Source organism: Ictidomys tridecemlineatus, chromosome 4 (assembly GCF_052094955.1).
Source record: "Ictidomys tridecemlineatus isolate mIctTri1 chromosome 4, mIctTri1.hap1, whole genome shotgun sequence".
Taxonomy (NCBI): Eukaryota; Metazoa; Chordata; class Mammalia; order Rodentia; family Sciuridae; genus Ictidomys; species Ictidomys tridecemlineatus.
Genome location: NC_135480.1, coordinates 47,399,282 through 47,419,240, shown reverse-complemented (window position 1 = coordinate 47,419,240; position 19,959 = coordinate 47,399,282). Strand labels below are relative to the sequence as shown.

Below are 19,959 nucleotides of genomic sequence, written 5' to 3'. Positions count from 1 at the left end.
TGCTAGGCACACACTCTACCATTGAGCTACACCCTGAGCCTATATTCTCAAATATCTGCATGAATTTTTAGGTGACTAGATACATGAGGAAATAAGGTAACGGACAACAGAAATAGACCCTCAGGTTCCAGGGTAGGCAGAACATGTAACAGGGAGAGAAATGCTAACTCAATATGGGGAACTTTTTTTAATGCTGTTAAAAGACAGTGTGGTACCCTCAGGTGATAGGCCACTTGGAGGTGTCCAGAAAGGGCTGGGTGGCCATTCTGCAGAGTGTGGCACACAAGGCTTCAGCACCAGTTTGGCATCTGGACTGAGGACCTTTAAGACTCCAGAGAAACACACAACCATATTGATTGTCTCATCTTAAAACCCCTGAGTTCACAACCATGAGCCTTGATTCAGTCTTTATTGCTGCCGAGAAATAGAATCATCTGTCCCTAGTCCACTGACTCTCCTAGTGAACCTCTAGATCACTCTCTCACACTTTCTCTTGGAACCCCCACGACCTCCTCCACAATCCTGATTCCTACTTCCCTGAGAGAATGTTATCAATCTGAAGAAATATACCATATAAGCAATAACCAAAATAATGGTAGTGTAGATATATTAATTAAATAAAACTGACTTTGAAGAGAAAAGCATCATAGAGATAACAAGAGCCACCTTATGATAATTTTAAAAATTCCAGCAAGATGAATTCTAAATGTATATGCACCCAATAACAATCTTATAATACATAAAGCAGAAATTGACAGTTACAGTGGGGCATTTTAACCTACCTTTCTTATTAATTATCTCTTAGTGTGGGAATGGTCTATATCTCTTTCTTACCCCCTACGAGGCTATGAGCATCCAAAGGTCAGAGACTAGGCCTTAGTTATGGTTGTATCTTAATTAATGTGCACAATTCCAGGCACAGGGCTGGCCTTCATTCACTAATCTTTGCCAGACTGAACTTCCTCTAGTAATAGGGAGGTCATCATGGTCTGAAATAGTATATTCTTTGGGAATGTTCTTACTCTTAGATGGTCTTAGTATTCTGGGTCGAAATCTGTCTCTCTCTGCCTTATCTCTCCTGCCTCCTGTCCCATCCTAATGCGGTTTGGGCATGAACGGGTTCTGGAGGCCAGACCTTTAAATCCATGGTAGTGTTAGTTGTAGGGAATTGAAAGCAGATCAATTCTTTTTTCTTCTTTCCTACAAAGTCCTGGGCTGGGCATGGTTTCTATTAGAAAGATCCTTTCTGGGTAATTACCCATCCATCCTCAATAATGTATCTTGGGGTTGGCACTAAGGCTTTTCAATTATTTAAATTGTCAGATTTTTCATCTCCTAGTGAAACTTTTCTGGAAGCTCCCATTATGGCTGTTGTGCGTGTTGGATAGTATAGCTAAAGCTCTTGCCTCTGTCTTAGGCAGGCCCTTAGCCAAGCCTGTAAATCTGGGCCTATCAAGACAATTTACAGGCTTAATGGCAATTTACAGGCTTCCTGGAGGACTTAGTGCCTCTATAGAGATGTTTAGATGGGAGGGAGTCTATGGGGATTTAGAGAGCTCGTAGGCCTTGGTTTTCCTCTGGGTTCTGATTATCATCCATTGTTACTGGGCACCATCCGCCAGAGTTACTCCATCTTTCTCTGCTCTGTGTCCCAAGGACCTGGTTCTCAGACTACATCTCCTGAACTCTCTTGCTTTCTGACTTGGTTTAGCCAATGGAGGCATGGGCTGGAGATCAGAGGGAGGAGCAGAGAGAGGTTAGGGAAGTTCTTCCTCATTTCCCCCTTGCTTGGGAGTCGCAATGTTATGATCATAACTTCTGCTGGATAACGTCTTGCATGGTCTGCGGGGATGCTGGTGAGCCATTTCTCCCCTTGCCCCATTAGGCTTAAGGGTGGTAACAGCTTCCTCAGTGCCTAACACCACCTGCACTTCTCCTAACCCCGATCCTTAAATTGTCTCTCAAATCTTACCTGAATAGTCTGTTCCTGCAGGGACCCAAACAGGGTATGCATTGTGCCTGAAATGTGCCCCTTCTCCTCACCTTCTAGGCTCAGAGTCCTCCTCAGGTCCACCTAGAAGGACTTGTAGACTAGGTCTCAGTGCCGTAGCCCCAAGGCTTAGAGAAGGAAAGATCCCGACTGGCTCAGGTCACAGAGGTAAGAGAGCACTCTCGAACCCTTGTCCCGTGTCCTGTGTTCCTCCTGCTAACTTGTGGACTGAGAAGCCATCGGGAGAGGGCACAAGGCAAAGGGAGATAAGAAGAATGTAAACTTGAAGCATGTTTAGATGTCACCGGAGACCTCGGGGACAGGGAAGCTGCTCAGGAACCAGGGCTGCAAAAGTTCCTGTCAGGGAAAATCCTTGGGAACGCAGGCTCTCTTCTTTTGGGGAGATGTGGTTTCTCTTGGCTCCCTTTCTCTGTTTGCATCCAGCTCCTCTCTTCTCTCTGCCACCCCTCTGCTGATGCCATCCCTCGGATTTTGATGAGGATCTACTATGTATCAGGCACTGTGCTAGAAGATAAGGCCTCCATGCTTGTGGCACAAAAACTAGGAGAGACGAACGAACGCTAACCACAAACGTAAACGAGGAGATTTCGCGGTGATAAGTGGTATTCGCGGGAGGATGACAGGGCAATGTTCTTTGGAGGGCAGAGAAGACCCCTCTCAGGGAGATGATATGACCCAAGACCCTAACAGAGAGAAAAAATGATGTTGAGTTTCATGAGCCAGAGTGAAGGGTTTGCTATTTTTATTCTAAGTGCAATAATAAGAAGCTGTTAAAAAGTTTTAGATTGGGGGAAGACAACATCTCATTGTTAAACGATAATGCAGGTTGTCCTGTGGTTCATGGAGGTTAGAGGGCAGAAGTGGAGTCAAGGAGGCCAGTGCAGACTCTAAACAGAGATCCAGGATGGAGATAATGGTGTGGAACAAGGTGGTGGCAGGGAGCACAGGAAATAGTGGAGTGTTCAGGGAGCCAATCTGGAGGCAGAGCAGAGAAAAATGGTGACAGTTGGGCACAAAGGCAGGGAGATGGTGGGTAGAGAGGAATCAAAGATGACCCTGGTTTTCATTTTGATCAGTTGGGCCAAGGTGATACCATTTAATAACCTGTCTTGATTCAAACTCACAGGCAGTTCCAGAGTCACCTACTGTCCTGTTGGGGAAAACTCTTCCCTGCCCAGGCTCCACATTTTCCTTGTTGACTCTCCAGTGCCCATCCTCTCTGGAGTCAGCCCTGGTCCCCAAAGTGAGTCTGGAGTCACTAGGTTCCGGCTTGTGTTCATTGCTCTCCCTGGTTTCATTTAAACTGTGTGTTTTCAACCCCAGCCTGTCTCCTTTTGTTATTTCTAACCTACTCCTTTCACTACATCATCCCCCCCCCCACCATGGGGGCTTCTCTGTCTGGCCCTTCCTGGACTCCTCAAGTCCCTTGCTGCCCCTCTGCTCTTCATTCCCCAAAGTTCCCTGGCCTCCTCCCTCCCCATCTTCTCATTCCCTCTTGGCAGCAGATACACTTCCTTCTGTCCCAGGTAAACTTCTGCACCTCTATTGAAATGCCCAGACCTGGGTTTGAATCTCTGGTCTTCCACACACCAAATGTGATCATGGGAGGGCTATTTAACTGCCCTAAGCCTATTTTTCTCCTCTAACATAATAATAAATAACATAAATAATGACCCCATCATTAGATTGTGAGAAGATACATGGAACGAAGTAACTTATGAGATAAAAGTTGGAAAGGGTTTAATACAGGTGGGCTATACAAGAGAAGTCTCTGTGGTTTGGACGTGAGATGTCCCTCAGAGGTGAAATGGGTGGATTGAGAGAGCTGTCACCTGATCAGTCCATCCTAGTTTGAAAGGACTAACTGGGTGGTGACTGGGCAGATGGGGTATGGCTGGAGAAGGTAGGTCTCTGGGGGTGTGCACTGCAGCCTTTCTTCCTCTGCTTTTTGGCCACCAGAAGCGGAGCCCTGCTCCTCCACCTGCCTCAGCTTGGGTCCAGAGCATTCAGGTTGGCCGACCATGGACTGAATTTTGAAACCATAAGCCAAAATAAGCTTTTCCTCCTCTAAGTTGTTCTGGTTGGTCACGACTGAGTAACACAGTCAATGCATGTTAGTACAGCAGTTCTCATTTTGGACCTCTCCCCACGACCTCACTTCTTCAATTACCTTCAAATCTCATCCTTCTTCCTGAACCTGGAAAGCACGGGAAGCAGAGGAAACACTGGCCTCCGTGGCTTCCAGAAGGCTCTGAGGATCCACAGGGCCAGGAAAGATCCACCGAGTCTCCCCATCAATTAAGCTCTAAGATCCTGACAAGTCACATTCCCCGGTCATGTCTCTGCTGGGGTTGTCCTGCTGTTTTTGGAAAGGTTTCACCCAGAGGCTTTGGGAAGGAGGATTCTGTCTTAGCTCAGGATGCAGGATCAGTGGTTGGCCTCCTGGGATTTCCCAGGGGCCTGAGGTTCAAAAGGCTGGACAGGAAGGAGTATGGCTGGTCACCAGTCTGTGTTAGCCTGGACTCTGACTGCCTTTCCTCCCTGGCCTGAACAGACTCTGATTTCATTGTTAGGTAGGCAGAAGCTATGTTACTTCCGCTAGAGGAGTGGTCCTCAAAGTTGGGTGGGTATCAGAATCATCTGGAAGGCTTGGTTAAACACATCTTGCTGGACTAGGGCTCCAGAGTTTCTAATTCCATAGTTCTGGGGTGAGGCCTTGGAATATGTCTGTTCCTACAGGGTTCCCACCACTCTAGAGAACTGTATATTTGAGCCATCACTCCTCTTCCACATTCTGTCTGAGGTCAGGGAATAACGTAGGGAGGAAGCAGGAAACTTGGGTTTCCAACTTGGGTTGTTATTCTCACTAACTTGCTCCATGGCTGTAGTTCTGAAGATGGTTTTGATTGTAAAATAACTTGTTACTTTAAGTAAGACAAGGAATTTGTGGAGAGGATGTTAGGGAATCTCTCTGAATTTAAGGAAGGGTTGAAGAGTTGAACAATTAAGTCTTGGGGAGGGGAGGGCAGCCCTGGGGCCCTCCATAGCTGAAATTTACATATGGCTCTCCTGGATACACAGATCCTAAATGTTGATGACAGATCATGTGACTGGTGATGGAGTGGGTGCAGAAGAAGGTCAAGTAAACAGGGCGCTCTTAGCCCCCGCTTCTCTGAGCTGAACAACTTTGATCCCACAAAGGGCTTAGTCTATTGATCTTAACCAAGATTCTTCCTCTCTCTGAGCCTCAGTTTTCCTATCTTTCACATCAGTAAAGTGAAGGGTTTGGGTTGGAACTTCCTCACTAGATCAATGTTTCTCAAGGAAGGCCTGCCTCAGAATAGCTTAGTAGGCTGGAAAATAGGGACCCACATGTCTCCTAGGGCCAATAAGTGATTAACAGTAGGCTTTCCAATCAGAACATTACAAAGCAAAAACCTGATTTGTAGTATTTGCCCAGTTTCCCTGGTATAAATAAATTCTCCCACCAGGACCAAGTTCAAGGTAACAACATAAAGTGGCTGAACCTCAAGTTGGGGAGAGTGGTGTACCACCCACTGGCTGACTTGGAATCTCTGAGTTCAGGCCTGGGACTCTGTATCCCCCTAGGTGTTATGGTTTGGATGTCCACCAAAAGCTTACATGTGAGACAATGCAAGAAGGTTTGGAGAAGAAATGATTGGGTTTTAACCTTAACCTAATCATCAAATTGATCCCTGATGGGATTAACTGAGTGGTAACTGGAGGCAGGTGGAGTGTGGCTGGAGAAAGTGGTTCATTGGGGGTGTGGCTATGAGGTATATATTTTGTATCCAGAGAGTGCAGTCTCTCTTTCTCTCTCTCTCTCTGCTTCCGGATCATCATGTGAGCGGCTTCCCTCCACCACATTCTTCCGCCATGTTGTTCCTGTCTTACCTGGAGACATGAGGACTGGATCCAGCTCTCTATGGATTGAGAACTTTGAAACTGTGAGCCCTCAAATACACTTTTCCTCTACAGTTGTTCTGGAACGTCTGTTAGTCACAGCAATGAAAAAACAGACTAAAACACAGGTGATTCTGACTCATAACAAAATGTCAGAATTTCTGCACCCAGAGATCTCTGAGGGTCTTTTTGTACTTCTCCATTCCAGTTATATTACAGTGCAGGTTCCTGTACTGGCTCTGGGAGTTGGGGAACATTTTCCCTCTTGAGAGAATTTTAGAACAAAATGCAAGAGCTCAACAGGCCAACGCCTGAGGGAGTCAATGGTGTATCTGTATCAGCCTGTCTGGGACTCTGTGGCCAGATTCACTTCTCCCTGTCCTCCTTGGTGCTTTGTCCCTCCATCACACCGGGAGCAGGGAGCATCTCAGTGTGCACGTCTCAGGGACACAGGAGGCATGCAGAGCATGAGGTTACCGCTCTAGGAACTGGGATCCTTGCCCATCTCTCATCTCTCTGGGTGGGGCTAGTGTTTCAGCTGCTATCATTATGACCTTCTGATCTGTTATCTCCATCCCAGAACTACGAGCCTGCCTGGTCCTCAGCAATTTTTGTTCTGGTTCCTGATCTTGATAACCTTCTCTGTGTAGGAGGAGGTCAGAGTGGAGGATGCTATTTCTCTCTTGAGGTGTGCTGAAGCAGACAGAGTTGCTACAGAGCCCATGAAGGACCCACCAGCAGACCCCAGGGGTGGGGCAGAAGCTGGGGAGATGGGGGTGGGGCGAGGGAAAGGACAGACTGCTGACAGGATTGTGGATTCTTTCTTTAGGGAGCTTGCATTTATACTCTGAAGTTAGGTCAGAAATTTAGTTTTAAGCTGGAATCATATTTAACTTTCTCTTATTCTTGAAGGCAGTGGTTCTCAAAATATGATCTCCAGATCAGTAGCATCACCTGGAACTTAGAAGTGTAAGTCCTCAGGCTCAGAACATTTTCCCTTCTTAGAGCCATTTCCGGAACCACTGTCATTCCTGGTTCATTTATGGGAGTTGAGCCCTCCTCTCAGTCACCACGCAGGGTGTGCTGGGGAGTGACTCTGGACCTGGAGGAGTGCAGTGGAAATCTGAAGTCTTTTCTCCCCTTCAGTGTGAACTTGCCTTTGCTGAAGTGACATGGAAGATCAGTAGATTGAAGGTAAGCCACCTGGGAGGGGAGAAGGATATGGAGAAGGACAAGTCTGAAGGGGACTGTTATGGTTTAGATGTGAGATGTTCCCCCAAAGTTCATATGAGACAATGCAAGAAGGTTTGGAGGAGAAATGGTAGGGTGATAGCCTTCACCTAATCAGTGAATTAATCCCTGTTGGGATTAATAGGTAACTGGAGGCAGGTGGGTGTGGCTGGGAGGCGTGGCTTTGGAGTATATATTTGTATCTGATAAGTGGAGAGCCCTCCCCCTCCCCCTCTCCCTCCTCTCCTCTCTCCCTCTCCCCTCCCCTCCTCCCTCCCCTCCCCTCCCCCTTCCCCATCACATGAGCCTCTTCCCTCTGCCACACTCTTCCACCATGATGTCCTGCCTCACCTTGAGCCCGGAGGAGTGGGGTCTGCTGTCTATGGATCAAGACCTCTGAAACACTGAGCCCCTAAATAAACTTTTCCTCCTTTAAAATTGTTCTGGTCAGATCTTTTAGTATCAGCAACAAAAAAGCTGACTAAATCAGAAATCTTTGCCTGATATGGCTCTGGATCATTCCTGAGGTTCCTACCCTGGTTTAGATAGAATAAGCTATTGTGACTATACCCTTTGAGTGTGAGCATGTGTCTCCTTACCTGTGTGTCTCCCTGTGCATCTAGGAGGGTTCCCAGGAATATCTGTGTGAAAACTTCTTCATTGTACCATCCATGAGGCCAGACAGGCGATTTAAGCCACAGTCTCCATTTTCCTTGACTGTACAATGGGAATAAATAATATCTACAAAAAGTTACTATGGAGGCAAAATGAAACAGTATGTGTATGATTCTCATATAGCTCCTAGTGCTCAGGTGTTAGGCTGTGATTTCCAGATGCCTATGCAAGTTACTTAAGCTCCCCGTGTTCCAGTTACCTGGTGTGTAAAATGGGGATGATACCAGAGTCTAGTGCTTTTGGGAGGATTAGAGGAGTTGAAACCTTTGAAGTACTCAGTACCATGCAACAATGCTAGTGACTGGAATGTGTTCTATCTTTCAGTGTATGGCTGTGTTTGGGTGAGACTCTCTGAGTTTGTGAATGTCTCTTTTGTGTGTGTGGGTGCATTTGTGTTCATGTGTCTAGATGGCCAGACAGGCCCCTTCTCTCTGGGTGGAATTTGCTGTTGGCCCACGCCTGGACTTCTTGAGCCAGCTAGGGCCCGCACTGCAGATGGAATTTCCATTAAGAATTAAGCAGCACAGCACTGGGAAGCCAGGCAGGCAGAGGGGAGGGAGCCGAGAGGGAGGAGATTTCAACTTTAAGCTGTTTGGGGCCTTAGTCCTGAATGATCTTGAAGGCCTCTGACAGCTTTGCCTTGAGTCACAGGTTTTCCAGGGCCATGGCTCAGAAGGATGGGCAAGGAGAGAGAAGCTGTTCACAGGAGCCTATGTAAGGAGACCTGGAGCTGCTGTGGGGCCGAGACTGGAGCCATGAGGCGGCCCCCAGTGAATGGAGAGGCGGCCAACAAGGGTCCAGGCGGCTGGGGGCCATGGGAGTCCAGGAAGCTGTGCTGTGCTGTAGGTATCTGGGAAGGGGGATGTGTGTGTGTGCACGCAAGCACTGGGCGAAGGGCATTAATGTCAAGTGTCTCGAGGGAACACATAGCAAACTAAGTCATTCCTCCCTTGACCCAAAATCCAGGCACAGAATTCGGATTTAGAAATAAAAGCCTCTTAAGCTTTTTTGCTAATGTTGTTGGCTGTTTATAATTTAAGCCTCATTCCATTTCTGGTATATTAAAACATATCTTGGCTTTCCAGGTAATCTTATATTCCTGACCTTATTCCATACTTTCCAAACCTTAGGAGCAGGCAGAGATGAAGATACTTATTGTATATGGGGAAAACAGAAGCTGAGAGAGGTTAAGTGACTTGCCCAAGGGCATTCAATTAGAAAAGCATAGAAGCAGGATGCAAAGAAAGGTCTCTTTGAGGACAAAGTCTAGACTATTTTCTCTCATGCTATTTTGTGTGTGTGTGTGTGTGTGTGTGTGTGTGTGTGTGTATTGGATGAGGGGCATTAATGTCAAGTGTCTCAAGGGAACATGTAGCAAAACATGACCTACCAGAAACAGACTGAGAAAAGATTATGCAAACTGCCCCTTTGGGTAATGCTGTGGCCTTAATGTTAGACTCTATCACCAGCTGACTGGAAGCCCCAGGCCCTATCCCAGTCACTGAGACAGTCCTTGTTGAGACAGGAGCTGGGGAGGAGAACCAGGTTGTCTGGAATGGATGGAGGCTGGGGTCAAAGACTTGGCTACATATAGAATATAAGCCCTGGGCCCTTAGAGAGATGAGGCAGGTGACTTAATGCCAATGTCCAAAGCCACAGAGTGACATACAGTTTTAGTCAAAATCTGAGAACAGAAACAGAGATAATTAGCATCAAGGAAGAGAAGGCTGAAGTGGGATCTTGGAGTGAACTTTGTGTCATAGGGATGGCTACTGCTCTCCCTCTCCCTCGATTTGAACATATAATGTAGCAAATTGACCTAGTTGGCACATGATTAGGTTAGATGCCAATGAGAAAGTTCAAGCTTTGGAACAGGGCCCAAGGGAAGCCAGGGACTGCTTTTTCTTGGTGAGCTACAAGAATGGATAGAGGTCCTCCAGGCCCTGGGGATTCATGGCAAGAAGGAGGGAGGTGGATGAAATAACCTCCAAGCTTCCTTGCTGTTTAAGAATGCAACATTCTTGAGTTTTGGAGTAGGAATCAGACTTCTCTAGACTTAGCCATTTGACACAGTCCAGATTGCGGTGGGGAGAGTCTGATTCACCCAAGGTTGAAGGAGTCTTTGCATCAGCCCCTGCCATTTTTGGCAGATTTTGTGATGTGAAGGGTGACTTATGTGAGTGACTTAGGGTCCAAAGGGAAGCACCTGCATTGAATAAACCCAGCCGCATTCCAGGCATCTGGAGGCTGCTGGATGAGGCGGCTCCCTCCACAGGGCATGTGAACTGCACCCAAATCCCTCCTTGTTTTGCTTCAATTCCAAGAGAAATGATGGAAGCACATTCCCTTCCCCTCTCCAGATGTTGGCATGCAGGGCACATCTGGGCGTCCCGCCCTGATGGCTCCGCGGCTCGGGGTGATTGCCTGCGTGACTCCCGCCTGGCCCATGGGTGAGCCAGGTCTCTAATTAGGCCTGACCGCGTCCCCATTCCAGTGCTCCCACAGATGACAGCATGATGTTTCCACTGCCAGGGGCACTGAAATAGCCCACGCAGCCCAGCTGAGATTCGGTGCCTGACGTGGGACAGGGGCTTGGCAGGGAGCGCTGCTGTGGAAGGACCCTGGGATTCTGCAGCCGCCTCGGAGCCGGTGGGCGGGGGAGAGCGGGGTGGGGGCGGGGGGGGGGGGCAGCGGGCGGCCCCTGTGCTGGGCCGGCCCCAGCGGCCACTTTGCGCCTGCCTGGCCTCTGAAGCTCCAGCTGCGTCCTGTCACCACTGGCCACTCGCACGCACTCGCTTGCTCCCTTGCAAGCTCAGAAGAAGTAAGTAAGCAGACAAGGTGACCTCCTGACTGCCTGAATCCAGGGGCTGAGGTTGGATCTGCCACCCAGTTGGGGACAGAGAAGGTTTGTGACTGTTTGGATAGTAGGTGGGTGTCAGTGGGAGGGAGTGTGTCTGCCCTGGGATGTGAGCATGAAGAATTTTCTAGCATGTGCCCTAGAGTGTGAGTGTGGGCATGAGTGTGTCAGTGTGTGTGGTGCTCCTGGAGGGTGCCCACAGGTGGCTGTGTGTCTGTGTGGCACCTGCCATCCTGGGTGGATGGTGTCTGTGCATTTGTGCGCTTGAGTGGTTTGAGCCCGTCCATATGTGGATGATGGATGTGTGAGTTTGAACCTGCGACCCCAGAAGCTGGGGCATAAGGAGCAACATGTGAACTCAAATTTCTAGGCCCCATGTCACTTGACTTGGCCCCAAGCTGGGGTGGCTTGTCAGTGTCAAGGTGTCAAGCAGCTTTGGTTTCTCAGGACTTTGAGCAGAATAAGAGCTCAGAGCTCTCAGCTAACACCAGAGTGAATGGGCCTCTGACCCTGCTTGAATGCTCCAGGGATAGGGAGACAACTTGGGGTACCTCACTTTCACACCAAAGAGGCAGGAGGACAGAGGGATGTCCACTCACATAGTGTACACTCACAAGGCACCCACACGGTGCTTGCAGCCGCTCAGGTGCACACATATTGCTGTCCACATGTCTGTCTTGCACACACTTCCTCTTGGTGCAAACACGCCACATGCAAAGACACATACATTAGCTGTGTACTCCTGTGGAAATGACATGTATACAACATGTACCCACATGGTCAAATGCTCATGCAGAAACACATACCCCTGGTTTGCTCTTATTCTCGTCCTTTGGTTCCCCAGCGCCTCTAACCCTTCCTGCCTATATGTACCTGTGACAATGGGTGCAAATAACTGTCTCAACAGGGAAGATCTTAAGTAAGGCAGCTTTGGCTGGGGGTGGCGGTGGTCAGGGCAGGTAGTCATATGATGCTTTTGTTTAATCTGAACTGTGGGTGCCTATGAAGCTCAGGTGGAGAGCATTCTTCTCTTTTTGGTACTAGGGATTGAACTCAGGGGCACTCAACCATTGAACCACATCCCCAGCCTTATTTTGTATTTTATTTAGAGACAGGGTCTCACTGAGTTGCTTAGTGCCTCGCTTTTGCTGAGGCTGGCTCTGAACTCAAAATTCTCCTGCCTCAGCCTCCTGACCCTCTGGGATTACTAGGAGTTTGACACCACCCGGCCTGGAGAGCATTCTTGAACCTAAAGGTCTGGGACTTTGAAGCATCATTTGCCCTTGTAGGGGTGAAAAGTCTAGTCTCACAAGGCAATAAGGTAAGGCTAGGATCTGAGGCAGACCTCAACACCTGTAATTTTCTCAAGGCTCTCATTTGCACCCTGGATTCTCCCTGCTGCCAAAGAGCAGTGAGCCTTGGGACTGGGAGGATGAGCGAGTGGAGCTGGGCTGATTCTTTGTCTCTGCTCTCAGGCATCCCCACTTTGAGTCTTCATAGGCTGAGGAAGAATAGCCTTTGCTTTGCCCATCTCCCCTCTTCTAGCCAATATTTCTTTTCTTGACAAAATCTTTATGACCTGGGGCCACTCTCAACAATGCTTAGAAGAGTAGGTGCTTCAAAATAATGCTGATGGTTATTATTATTATTATTGTTATTATTTTATTTTGAATTCTAGATCTCTCCCATCCTGGCCATTCTCTTCTGAGCATGTTTCCATGAGGTACCCAGAATAAATGTGCTCCTTCAGTTGGGAAGTTAGACTTCTTTCTTAGTACTTGTGGTTTTGTCTAAAGGGCAATCCATCAATTCCCCTAATATGCAAGGGGAAAAAGTCAGTTTCATTCAGTTCCTGAAGGGATTACTAGGATCTATTTTTCCCTTGGCCTGATCCTAGACCAGACCCTTGGGGATGGTTAAGGTGTGATCAGTTCAACAGGCTTCCTGCAGAGTTAAGGTGATGGGAGAAGGAAGTATTTCCTTATTGTGGTTCCCTTCTTATCTTGGCTGCTAGGAAGCTCTAAATCTATCATATTACTCTATTCTTGTAACTGTGTTAGTTGGAACCAGGGCTTTGATTTCTTTAATTTCTATATTAACAACTTTATAGACTATACATCTTTAACTATAAACTCCTATATTCTTTGTAGAGAGAGAAAACAGAATAAATAAATGAACAGCCAGCAATTAGACATTCTGTTGGTCTCCAAGGATGGGGACTACATTGTATGGGTTCTTTTTTTGAGTATCCTCAATCTCAAATATGTCATCTAAATTTTAAGCCAGATATCTCAATTGTGGCTTCTGTATTCTTGGGCTCTGATTCCTGACCATGCCTTGGGGCTTTTCTTCCTAGTGGCTTTGGGAGATAATGCCCATCTCTGTGCTAGCTCAGACAATGGGGATTGTTGAGAATGAATTGGGCCATTGACCAACACCCCCTGCACTGAGTGCTTCAGCTGCCAGCTCTTCTCTGTCTCAAAAGCTCAAGTGTCTGGGTGCCCAAAGGCATTTGACCCTTGCCCTAAACCTGGCCATGGCTCCATGGCTACTCCTTCCTCAAGTACCTCTGCCCCACCCAGGGCTCTGCTGGGACTTGTGTCTCTTGGACCTGAGCCCTGCGTCCCCAGCATAGACCTCCCTGATCAGCGCCTGGTGGATTCAGAGCTTGGGATGAGAAGCAGGGAGTCCGGAGTGTGTAGGGGCACTTGAGGTTAATCCTGATCTCTCCCCTGCATCTGTGAGGCCATACACCAGATCTCAGTCCCTTTTCCCCATAAGGAATCTCAAGTCTACCAAATGCCCATGAAGTCATTTGTTACCTCTTATTGGAAGAGTGCAGGGTAGGGGTTTAGCCATATTGCAAAACCGGAGAAACTTCTAACCAATTGACCCCAATACTGAATAATTTACTCTGCCCAAGGCCATTAATGCTTGGCAAAGGGTATATGGAGAGCAGTTCTTAGCACTGAAGAAGGATTAGAGCATCCCTAGTGGTAGGCTTTCAGGCTTTGTGTTAGATGCCTTCCTCTTGGTCCTGGTGGCTGATGCCCGTGTTCAAGGCTAACCTTCCTGGAAGCATCTGACCACAAAACGTGAAAGAGGAAATTCACGGTGACCAGGAACTGTGTGGTGGTGCTAGGTGTGGACAAGGTGTTTGTTCCTTCCCAGATAAATGTCACTTCAACATGGACTCAATGACATCTCTGCTGAAGATTAATGCCATTTCTCCTTTGCTTGTTTCCTGGACTTTAAATTCAACCAAGGGAAAACAGATTCAGCAGGTGAGGTGTCAGGACTTATGTGGGGAAGAGTGGCTCAGGCTCAGGGTGACTCACATTTGTTTAGCGAATAACCTTTTTTCTTTTTCTGGTTCTTTTCATCTTTTGCTACAAAAACCCTCTGAAATAGGTACTTTTATTTAAAATATAAAGATACTGAAGCCCTGCCAGTATAAATGAGGAGCGCAGGGAGCTAGCAATGATTCCTTCTCAGGTCTGCCTGACTCCAGAGTCTGTAGGGGGTGTACACTGACCTCTGAAGAGACTGGGAACTCCCCCATTTTGAAGGCCCGGAAGTCAGGTAAAAGTAGTCATTTAGGCAAAGTGGGGAAGGGGCCAAGGGCCTGACTTCTCTGGCCCCAAGACCTGAATGTGGTCAGCATCATTGCCTTAGATGGAGACTCCTCGTGGGAAGCAGGGATGGAGGGGGGTGAGAAAGGCCTCCTGGGATGGGCAGGGATCACACTCCAGCACCAGGGGGTGGGCAGCACTGGACTTCTGTGGCTTCCCCTTTCCCTGGAGCAACGTCTGTCCTGGAGACCTGCAGCCAGCCTCTGAAATCCACCCAGCCCGGTCTCCCCTCCCCCAGCTCTAGGTCCCCTCAGTGCCAAGCTCTGGGGGAGTCCTGGATATTTTGAGGATGTCTCTGGGCAGAGAAGACTTTGTTCAGCGTGATGCAGTATCTGTAGGCGTCAGCAGTTTAACTGGGTAATTGTGTATCGCGTTCACTTTCTGCTGGAGAAATGGAGGTTTTGTCTTACAAACCAAATAGCCTGGTTTGGAAGCCATGTGAAATGAGGCCTGTGGTCTGAGGGTGTGAGCTGTGTTGTGGCCCGTGTGTTGTGCTGGTTTCCAAGATGCTGCCATGGACAGAACTTTCCACTTAGGACCTTTCACTTCTGATGGAGGATCAGAGGTGGGCAGCACATCCTGGCAAATGTACAGGGGAAAGAGCATGGGCTTTGCAGCCAGACAGTTCTGAAACTGGAGCCTCAGTTTGCTCATCTGTGAAATGGGGTTGTTTGCACTAAAATGGTGAGACTAGAATAAGAAAACTTATTTGAAGCACACCATTTGGCACAGAATAGACAAACCATGAAAGGCAATATCCTCCCTTCCCATCCCACTCACCTTCTGTGAAAGAACACTGACCGACTGGCCAGGAGTTGGATTCCAGCTCTAGCTCAGGCTAAGGGCACACTGTGTTATCTGTGTCAAGTCACTTACCTTTTCTGGATCTCTCCTTCCTTGTGTGTAAAATGTGGGAAGAAGCCATTTCCCTCACTTCTACATTTTTTGAAGAGAATGAAGGAGACGCTCTCTTGAAGATCCAGAAAGTTCCATACTGATTTATTCATGCTTCAAGTATTAATTGAGGTCTTTTCTTGTGCTGGGACTGAGGGGGTAGGGAACATCGCAGTCCTCAGGCTCCAATCAGAACATGTGACAAGACAGACTTATAAACACAGAAGGGCCTGTCCGTGGGGCATGATCAAAGTAGGTCCTATGGTCATTGGTGTCTGAGAGGGGAAGTGTCATCTCCAACTGTGCCCGTCAGAAGCTGCCCAGAGGTGAGAGTCTTGAGGGATAACTGGAAGTGGCCAGTAAATTAAGAGAAAAGTGTTCCAGGAAACGGCCTGCATGTGCTGAGGCTTTGCTGAGTGTGATAAGGAGTTGTGACTATATCCTATGCCACGGTGGGCAGTAGTGATGGGGAATCAGACTGGAGATTTTTGGAGGAAGGGCTGTCTGTTGAACCCAGGGCTCTGTAAATGCTAAGCACATGCACAACCGATCCCCACCCCCAGCCACTTACAGGCCAGCGCTGGGGTATTTTAAGCAGTGAGCATCGTGGCTGGATATGGGTTCACTCAATGATCAGCACACATTTGTTGCCTACTTACTATTTTCATGTCACTTTTAATTTTGACATGATATCAAACTTAATTAAAGCTTGCAAGACTGGTATCAAAAATTCCTCTTTATCCCTGGCCCTCAATTGTGCACATGAGGTTTCATTTATTTTATCATTTCTAATTTTCTCTCTCTCCAATAATATTAAAATACATCATTTTAACTTATAAGCATAAAATATACTTATTTTCACATATATTTGTTTATATAATTTATGTTTCATGTTTTGGATATTACTATATTTATTTTTCTTGTATATATGAACACATATAAAAATGTCCTAATCAATTTCAGGTTTCTTTTTTTTTTTTTTGGTACCATGGATTGAACTCAGGGCCACTCAACGCTTGCGCCACATACTCAGCCCTTTTATCTATTTTATTTAGAGACAGGATCTCACTGAGTTGCTTAGTGCCTCACTTTCGCTGAGGCTGGCTTTGAGCTCATGGTCCTCCTGCCTCAGCCTCCCAAGCTGCTGGGATCACAAATGTGCACCATCACGCCGGCTTCTTTTATGTTTTATGTTGGCCTTCTCCCTTCTTCCCTCTCTCCTTCCTTCTTTCCCTTCCTACTTCCTGCTCAGGTCTCCTATATTCCTCATCTACTCAATGAGTTATAATCTCTTACTATTTTTATTTTATTTGATGTTCACATGGTCCCAGATTCCATCAGTAGAAGTTGTACAAACTGGTTTCTGTTCCTTTGTTACACGTCCACATGATTCTCAGAGTATTTCCTTACTCTCTGCTGTGGCAAGAATTTACCAGCTCATCTTGTTCTGCCCTGGCTCCAGCCCATGTGTCCAAGGAGTTCTGGATACTCTGTCTTTGGAAGCCAAGATTCAGAGGCTGCAGGAGCCCCTGGTTACTTGGTGTGTCACCTGTTCTATGCCCCTTTATCAGGGCTAGGACATATGTATCTGTCTCTACAATAAACTAATATGATACACTGCTACATATTTTTAGCAGAAAACAAGCCTAAGTGCCTGAGGCAGAGAGCAATAGAGTAGAGGTACATTAGACTGGGTGGCCAGGGGCGCCTCTTTCAGGAAGTGATATTTAGAAAGACTCACAGCTTGAGGTACCCGGATTGAAAGGAGAGAGAGCCTGGAGATTGTTTGCATGGTCCAGGCAATAATTACTTCTGAAATCAGTCAGGATGGACAAGAGGCAGAGCCAAAAGGGCACCGTGACTGAGGAGTGCGGAAGGAGGAGGAGGTGGAGGAGGGAGGTGAGTCAAGGGGTCTGGCAGGTTGGTGTCAGACTCAACAGGTACAAAACCGAGCTTCCGGCCTTCTTCCCCTCATGGCCTTCCTCATGGCTGGTCCTCACCAAGCATTTCAGATCTCACCAAATGGCTCCCCCCCACCCCCCACCACTGAATGCAGCTGCACAAGTTAGAGACACCTGGAAATCATCCTTACCGCCTCTCTCCCTCAATCCCGGATCCAAGCCATCCCCACATCTTCTTTCATGTTTCATGCTCATCTCAAATCCATCCCTTTCCCCCACCCCCGCCAGCATCACTCTGGTTTGAGGTGCCATTTTCATGCTTTTGGATACCGCAAGAGCTTCCCCATGGCCCACCTACATTTATTCTGGTTGCTCTCCAGACAGCAGCCAGACAGATTCCAGAGCACGACTCCTCCTTAAACCTACTTCAGTGCCTTCAGATTGCTCTTAAGGTAAAGGTCATGCTTGTCTAGGCCAGCCACCCCATCCACAGCTTCCCACAGGTCTTGTAGGCCCCTGTCACGCCAGTCCTTTGCCCAGGCTGTTCCTCTATGTAGAACACTCTTCCTTTCTTCACTTCCCCAATTCCTACTTATCTCCCAGTTCTCAGTTCATTTGTCACTTCTATGACTCCACGACTAGTCATGACTAGGTGCAATTCCATTTTATAAAGCTTTCAAACACATCTGCCCCCTTCAAAGCTTTATTGCAGTTGCAGTTTTGCATGTTGATTTAATAATTAATGCTTATCTTCTCTATTTGATGATGAGTTCTGTGGGGGCTGGGACCATGTCTGGTTTTGCTCATTTTTTTTTTTCATCCTAGAAGGTACCATGTTATTAACACAGGCCACAAATACATGCTGAATGAGTGAATGAAGCTTTATCAGCTAAGCAACCAGATAAGATGATGGATGGGACTATTTGGTTAGAATAAAAATTTTAAAAGCCAAGTAGATTTGAAGATGAAGATAAAAATCCACTTTGAGAAATGTCACGTTTGAGGTGGATGTTGGCCACATTTCTGTCCCCCAGAGGCTTTACCATCTTTTGGGCGAACGAGTTAGACTTTCAGTCAGGAGGTTTGGGGAACTAGTGATAGGTGACATCAAATTCCTGGATGATTCTAAGGAGGAGAAGGTGGTGACTCGTATGGCATGCCTGGGCAGTGGCTTCTTCACTTACCCCACACCTGGGTTTTATGGAGATGGGAGAGGCTTTCAAGTGGCCCTAACTTTCCTTGGTTGCTTTGTTTGGAAGATCTTTGCAAACTCTGCAAAAGTTAAGAATTCCTTTCATGATTCCCACGGGCCAGGGGCTGCTGGCCTCCCCTAACCCACGGAACCCCACTAGATGGAGGCCTGAAAGAGTACACAGAGTGGGTCTTTCTAAGCCCTGTGAGCCATTCCTGCAGAGATGTCATAGGACTAGGACAGGCCGGCCTGTTCAGTGTCCCGGGTCCCTCACTCTTGCCCTCCTCACCCAGCTTCTCATTCAGTGATTGATGTCATCTTCTTTCAGTTACTCACATACCCGCCCATCTGCTACCCACTTATCCATTCACTAATGAAAATTTATGCTGGGTTTGTAAGCAAGACTCAAGGCTGATGAGTCACCCTCGTATTCCTCTCCTTCCTCCCTCTCTCCTATGGTCTAGGCCAGTCACCCTGTCCCACTTGGAAAGCCAGGTAAGGAGACCATCGGGGCTGGGGGAGATGTGCTGGCCGAGTGCTGGGCCTCACGGGATTGCAGGGTACCTCAGTCCTCAGGGGTTACAATGGCTGACCGAACTGCCACACTGCTTACCCCTCTTGTCTGGCTTTCGGCTTTTCTGGCTCTCCATTGAGGCGAGGTTAGGAGTTTGACTCCTTGATCGGAGAGATGGAAGGTCATAACTGGGCTCAGCAGAGTGGATTGGGACTCAGACCTGAAAGGCAAAGAGAAACATAGCTCCCTGTGGGTCTCACTGTGGAAAGCAGGATGCTTTTGTTTTCCTCTTCATTTTCTGCCACGACGGCACTTTAACCTGGTGGAATTTACAGAGAGGCTGGAGGAAGGGAGGGGGGATTTTAAAATGTGGCATTTAGAAACCAGGCAGTGGATAATCCTGGCCCCACCTCTCCAGAAGCTGCTCTGTTTATTCTCCCAGGGCTGTCATTTACAAAGAGCTCCCCAGAATGTGTGCTGTCCATCTGCTGTGGTGGCAGACGAGCTGGAACTGAGCAGACAGAGGACAATGGCAGCTGCATCAGATAAGAGCATCTTAGAAAAATAGCTGAAGTTGGCCAGCGTCTAGATTACAGACCCACCCTCTCCTTCCCTTGCTCACACATTCATTCAACAAGGATCAGCTCAGCTCCTATGTGCCCTGGAGATATTTCAGTGAGCCAAACACTCATTTCTTGTCCTTATAGGATTTTCTTTTTTATTTGGGAAGACAGGGACATGTGCAGGATGCAAAACAGTACTGATTGCTATGGAGAGGTATAGAAAATGGTAAGGGAGCTCCAGGAGGGGCAGGGATGGGTACCTTCATGTGGGAGCTTCTCTGGAATAGACATTTGAGCAAGGCGTGGAAGAAGTGAAGGTGAGACCCATGCGAATATTTTGGGAAAAGCAAGGGCAAAGGCCCTGAGGCATGTTTGAGGAAGAGCCTGAAAGTCAATATGACTGGAATGAAGTGAGAGATGGGGAGACTTTAAGTCATTGAGGTCAGTGCATTACTGGGAGCATGAAGGCTTGAATATGTTATTTGAAGACTTCAACTTTTTAAAAAAAAATTAAAAAGATTTATTCTTTAGTTATAGGTCGATACAATACCCTTATTTAATTTTTA

At 47.5% G+C, this 19,959-nt stretch overlaps 1 protein-coding gene across 3 annotated transcripts in view; it reads left to right on the top strand.

Annotated features, from left to right (window-relative positions):
• The first annotated feature begins 7,037 nt into the window (after nt 1-7,037).
• Insc (INSC spindle orientation adaptor protein) overlaps nt 7,038-19,959 on the top strand; it is a 120,711-nt gene continuing 107,789 nt past the window's right edge. The window contains exon 1 of one of the 3 annotated variants that reach the window (XM_078046433.1): nt 7,038-7,129. Coding sequence is in view for 1 of the 3 variants with exons in the window: in XM_005326771.4 (XP_005326828.3) it covers nt 8,518-8,682 (165 nt within the window). In the remaining 2 variants the exon portion in view is untranslated. Of the gene's footprint in view, nt 7,130-8,461; nt 8,683-10,574; nt 10,746-19,959 lie in introns of those variants that run through there. The other 2 variants (XM_005326771.4, XM_040284708.2) reach the window with 2 other exon arrangements.